General features: G+C 46.0%; 1 protein-coding gene across 1 annotated transcript in view; it reads left to right on the top strand.

Moving 5' to 3' along the window:
- The window catches only part of LOC310857060 (tubulin polyglutamylase TTLL11-like), a gene marked incomplete at both ends in the record, with an annotated part of 6834 nt that extends 3006 nt beyond the window's left edge, over positions 1-3828 (top strand). The window contains 3 exons of the mRNA XM_083762670.1: positions 1742-2993; positions 3147-3569; positions 3691-3828. Coding sequence (XP_083618796.1) covers positions 1742-2993; positions 3147-3569; positions 3691-3828 — 1813 coding nt within the window. The remainder of the gene's footprint in view (positions 1-1741; positions 2994-3146; positions 3570-3690) is intronic.
- Positions 3829-6481: the final 2653 nt, after the last annotated feature.

Raw genomic sequence — 6481 nt, 5'->3', positions numbered from 1 at the left:
AGTACAGTTTCACAGATGACATCTGGCGTTCAGTAAAAGCTATAGCAATGCTATGTAGTACTATAGTAGACAAGATTTACTGCTTTGCTGGTCATATCTCATATTATCATGAATGATATATTCAAAGTTTCAAACTATAGTGGGGATCCAAGTCAATTAATAATAATAATAATAATAGGCCTAATAATAATTATTATTCCAGTAATGGAATGCAATTATATAATATATTCCATTACAGTAGCAGCATTTAAGCCTCAGACAGATTTAAGATGTGTTTATGTAAATGGCGACACACTCCCTAACTTTAACCAACAGCACACTCTAGTGTAGAGAAAATGTAACTTAAAAGTTTTTTTATTTTTTTTATTTTTTTGCAAGTGTGTAGGCTACAATACATGTGAGCGGCGCTTGCATGTTGGGCGGTAATTAACCATTGAGACACCACAATATGTAGGTCATTAGTAAATTGATTAGCGGTATACTGTGGTTACTTTGCGTATGCAAAATGCATATCACTTACCTGATGTTTTCTGAGGCTGATTTGAAAATTGTCAAGTGGCATTTCTTCCTCAGCCTATAGTGGGAATAGGCATGCACGGCTTGGTATATCCGTGGATATGCACGGCTTGGGATATCCGTGGATATGCACGGTCGGCTTGGGATATCCGTGGATATGCTCCTGAGGAGGAGGATTCTAAAAACGACTTATAAATCCTAAAGCCTTGTTTATACTTCACTGTGCAACGGTCCTATGCTGGAAAATAGCAGATATGCAAACTCACAGCACATCTCATTCAAGACACTGAACTTGCAGATTTTTTGCCATCCAAATGCATTATATGGTTAAATGGGCCCTAAGAGATGCAGAAATGAAGTGCCCTTCTGGGCACAGGTCTCCACAGGGAGGATAGGAGAGTGTGTGATGTTTGGCAAAATGTTTAGGAGTAATTTAAACATGTTGTGTGTGTGTGTGTGTGTGTGTGTGTGTGTGTGTGTGTGTGTGTGTGTGTGTGTGTGGTGTGTGGTGTGTGGTGTGTGTGTGTGTGTGTGTGTGTGTGTGTGTGTGTGTGTGTGTGTGTGTGGTGTCACTGGTGTGTGTGTGTGTGTGTGTGTGTGTGTGTGTGTGTGTGTGTGTGTGTGTGTGTGTGTGTGTGTGTGTGTGTGTGTGTGTGTGTGTGTGTGTGTGTGTGTGTGAGACGCAACTTGGCCTGTTGTAGCGCCACCATGAGGCTGATTTGAAAACTGTCAAGTGGCATTTCTTCCTCAGCCTATAGTGGGATAGGCATGCACGGCTTGGGAAGCCGTGGATATGCACGGCTTGGGATGACGATATGTTTTAGTGTCGGGAGGATTAAAGGTAATGCCCCTATGTAGGCTATACATGAATGTAATCTGACACCACTGCCATATCAAGCTCAAGTAGTCATTACGTCATACGCTGGCACGGCGCCCTGGACGAAAACTATTACTTGCGCGCTCTGCTTGCGCAAGTAATAACATAGGATATACAGCTTAAATGTTGACAAAGAACTTAAAACATTGACACAAAACAAAAACACAAACCTTGGTTAATGACACGCTGCTTCCAAACAATTATCTCTTCCGTCTACACGGATGCTTGACAAACAATGCTGAGCCATTGCTGGCTCAACACCAAATAAGGAGATGGCACTAGAAGTGACGTAATTACAAATTAAATACCCTTTACCAAACTACCAAAGCATCGTGCCCTATACCACAGACCCACAGATGCCAAGGATGGCCACCGAGATGACGGGTTAAAACTGGCGAGAAAGAGACGAGTCAAACGACCTGTGACGGTTGACACCTCGAAGGCCAATGCAACGTTGGAGGCAGTGAAGCTTAGCATCAAGCAGCTGAGATGGAAAGTGTTTCCTCAACTTCCTCAAGTGTTTCCTCATGGACAGCGTAAAGCGTGTGATATCTACTGGCATGGAACGTCCTTCCATGACACCAGCTGCCTCGCTTCCGGGCAGGTCAACAAGTTCCCAGGTATGAACGACGTGCTGAGGAAGATCACACTGACCCGGGCCGTGAGGACCATGCAGGAGCTGTTCCCAGAGGAGTACAACTTCTACCCTCGCTCCTGGATCCACCCGGAGGAATACGAGCAGTTCTCGGCACACATCCGCATGGTGAAGGAGGTTGACCCGGCGCTGAAGCCCACCTTCATCGTGAAGCCGGACGGCGGCTCCCAGGGCGACGGCATCTTTCTCATCCGTGACCCCAGTGACCTGAGGATCAAGGCCAAACAGGCGCTGGTCCAGGAGTACATCCACAGGCCGCTGCTCATCGACGAGCTCAAGTTTGATATTCGCCTCTACGTGCTGATCAAGTCCCTGGAGCCACTGGAGATCTACATTGCCAAGGAAGGACTGACGCGCTTCTGCACAGAGCTTTACCAGGAGCCCAGCCAGGAGAATCTAAGCCATGTCTTCATGCACCTGACTAACTACTCTCTCAATGCCCGTAGTGATAACTTTGTCCACTCAGACAGCCTGAACACAGGCAGCAAGCGCACCTTCTCCAGTGTGCTCGACCGGCTGGCCTCTGAAGGGGTGGACATCAAGAAGGTGTGGTCGGACATCAGCTCGCTGGTCATTAAGACGATCATTGCCGTGGAGCCTGAACTTAAAGTGCACTACCAAGCGAATATACCCCCTGGAAAACCAGGACCATCTTGTTTCCAGATTTTAGGATTTGACATCCTCCTCATGGAGAACCTGAAGCCAGTATTACTAGAGGTGAATGCCAACCCCAGCATGAAAATAGAACATACACAGCAGGTGGCCCCCGGGGTGTTTGAGGACGTCCCCAGTCCACTCGACGAGGAGGTCAAAGTGGGTGTTATTAGAGAAACGCTGCGCCTCATGAAGAGACTACCAGGATCCCAGCCAGGATGCAGCTGTGAGCAGGAGGAGGAGAACAGGGGCGACACAAGCTCTCCAGAGATGACAGGATCCCAGCCAAGAGTCAGCTGTGAGCAGTGGGAGGAGAACAGGGGCGACTCGAGCTCCCCAGAGATGACAGGATCCCAGCCAAGAGTCAGCTGTGAGCAGTGGGAGAACATGGGCGACACAAGCTCTCCAGAGATGACAGGATCCCACTTCCCAGAGATAATGCAGGAGGAGTTTGGGACGCTGCCCCACCTGTGCCTGAAGCAGGTCTACTCCAAATACACAGAGCAGTTCAACTACCTGCGGCTGGTGGAGCGCATTGCCGCCATCTTCCTGCGCTTCCTCGGTGTCAAAGGCAACACGTCTCTGGGTCCCACCCGCTTCCGTACCTTCATGAAGAACTGTAAGCTAAGCAGCAGCCATTTCACCATGGCATCTGTGGATATCTTATACATAGATTTCACACGCCGCTGTTCCAGCTCCCTGGATGACTCTAGAGAAGCAGGCATGGGACTGCCAGCGTTCGTGCAAGCCTTCTTCCACCTGGCGGCCCGCAGGTTCAAATCCCAGGCGCTGAGGGATCAGGTCAGCTCTCTGCTGAAGGTGTGCGAGGCCCAGCTCACGTCCACGCAGGGACGGCTCCAGGGGGGGGCAAGGGGGGGCTTTAGGCCTAAGCCCCCCCTCCAAACAAGCCAAATTGACTGACTTCTATGTAAACCAAGATTCATTAGCCCCCCCCTCTAAATAGCCAGCCCCTCCATAGCACCCACAGTCACAATTTTCTGGAGCCGTCGCTGCGTCCACGGTGGCCTTCGGAAGCCTGGGCTTTGAGGGCAGGCGCTCTCCGCGCTGCAGCAGCGGCCTGTCGCGAGACAACAGGATTCGGACGTCGGATCTGACCAACGGCTAGCTCTACTCCCTGGCCTCCCAGGGCCGAGCGGCCAGCCAGGACTACCGGCTGCACCAGAGACTCAGGCCTGCGGCGCTCAGGTCTAACGTGGAGAACTGACTAGTAGAGAGAGAGGGTGGGCCTGACCTCCGCCGGCAATCTGACCCAAAGAAGGAATTTTGTGGTGCTGACCTAGTATAGAGCCCTGGGGGACCCCGGTCAACAAGGTTTATAGCGTTTAAGTGACAAGGCATGTATTATTTCTTCTCTCCTGGTGTGACCCAGTGGGAGAAATGTACTGTATGTGGCTGGAAAGTCTTTTCTTTGTCGGTACAGTATCCGTTTATGGTTCTCCTTTTTTTTTAATGCATGTTTATGCACTGGGTTTTCATATTAATTTAATTATGTGAAGCACGTTATGCTGGATTTTCTGTATGAAAGTGAAATATTTAATAGAGAGTATACACTCATTATTCATGCCCACATGCTGTATATGCTAGGCTAGACTATTTTTTCATGTTCAGCTCAGACAGATTCAAGATAAGGAACTGCAACATTGCAACAATTGACCTGTCAGACCATAGTCCAGTTATTCTGTCCCTGCTGGTCAAGATGGCCAAGATGATATATATATGATGTGAAGTGAGGTGTGATCATACATTATCTCATTCTGGCCAATCACAATTTGTGTAATCACATTTGTCTTCAACGCTTGCGTTTACACACGTTTGTCTTCAATGTTTGTGTTTACACAAACCCTCAAAACCGCGCCCATAAAAAATCTGACAGAGCTGTCTTCATCACATGACCATAGAGATACTCAGATAGTATACTGATTTGTGTGACTTTTGGACAAAATCTGTTAGCGTAAAAATCGGCTTCATGGTGGCACTAATACACTAATTACACGCTGATGTGAAAACCTTGGAGCAGAGGACGTTCCTTGGCCTCCAGGGAGTGTGTGTGAAAAGTTTCAATGCCAAGCGGAAAGCGGTCCAACAGTGCCTGAGATTAGCTGCTCCCAGATCAGGACACACACACATAGAAAAACACGGACGCACAGATGGATGGACAGGGGGGGGGAACATGCTCTCTGGCCTTTGGATGTATGGCTTTTGGCCGCCTGGCCTGGTGTAGACAATAATCAATTAATAATAACTTTATTTGACTAACAGTTTCCAAACATCAATGAAAGGTAATACACTTAACACAAAAAGCAGATAAATAATAAAAACAATATCAAGGAAGGATTAGGAAGGATAAATAATTAACTAAATTAATTGGCAACTGTATACAATACAGTTTTAAGTTTTAACTAACTTGTTTTGTTTTATAGAAGCTTACGGACAAATACAGAAACTTTTTCTCTATTATGTAAGAGGTGCATGGTGAACAAAAAAAAACCCTAAATAAGATTGATGTATCCCTGTTATTCACTAAGCATCGTTTATGTGCTTCTATAAATTCAGTTGAGAAAGAAATAAAACAAGTGGTCTGCAATGAGCACTTTGAAGTACCGCCTCATCTCTTCAAAAGCCTCTTTCATTAATACACTTTTGCACAATTCACATTATGTACCAAATATGTCGTGACCCTGGGAGCCAAGCCAAATCAATAATACCTTGTAATAATTATGGACTATTTGATCACGACAACAATATCAGTGTTGAAATGGAGAATCAACTAGTTTTGCTTTTGATTATTTAAAAGATTGTGGAGATATAGGAGATCTCTGTGGGACTCTCATGGCATGCTTCCTTTTATACACTTAGGGAAAGTAATAAACAATGGCATTACGAGTGGGCTTACAATAAGCACTTGAAAGAGTAACTGTTGCAAGTGTTTATACAGGCACAGATAGGATAGCGTCTAGCTTATTAAATTTGTTGACTCAAGAACATTCTCTGTTTTTGTCTCACCTTCACCCTTATCTGTCTCCCTATTTTACGTCGCACTGCTTAATTTATGCTCCATCGCACTATGGTGTTGCATGCCGAAGACAACAGATTCACAAACTCACAACACATTGTGTATAAATGGGCTTACCTTTCGTTCTTCGCTCTGTCTGAAGGATGACATCATGGCTTCAGAATCTCTCTCCACAGTGGTCTTATGGCCAGAGTGAGAGCTATTTTCATATTATTGATTAATTGTATATCTCTTGTGGATTAAATCGTGTTTCAGCATAGCAGAGTGTTACAAATATCTCTGTCATTCTTCAGACAGAGTCTGCCTTTAGTTTAGAGTCTAAACTAAAGGCAGACTCTGTCTGAAGAATGTGAAGCAACTGAAAACGAAATGACCACGTCTTCCTGAAGTATGTATAGTCTAAACTTTAGACTATACATACTTCAGGAAGACGTGGTCATTTAGTTTTCAGTTGCTTCACATACAGTAGAATAGTTCATCTGTCAGATTCAGTGCCGTGTAGTCTGATAGCCATTGCAGTTTATCCACAGGCAGGAACACGCTCAGTCTCTCAAAAGACTAGGACTGATATGAAGGAGAAATAGTGTCTGCATCCTAGATTCCCCTTGTCTCTTTCCATCTGTCCTGCTTTCCCTGTAACTGAGAGGCGACAGGAGGGCCCTGTGTGTGTGTGTGTGTGTGTGTGTGTGTGTGTGTGTGTGTGTGTGTGTGTGTGTGTGTGTGTGTAAGCTGTCAAAGTCAACCG

Source organism: Protomyctophum parallelum (assembly GCF_964188405.1).
Source record: "Protomyctophum parallelum genome assembly, chromosome: 1".
Classification (NCBI taxonomy): domain Eukaryota; kingdom Metazoa; phylum Chordata; class Actinopteri; order Myctophiformes; family Myctophidae; genus Protomyctophum; species Protomyctophum parallelum.
This window is presented reverse-complemented; position numbering and strand designations above follow the sequence as displayed.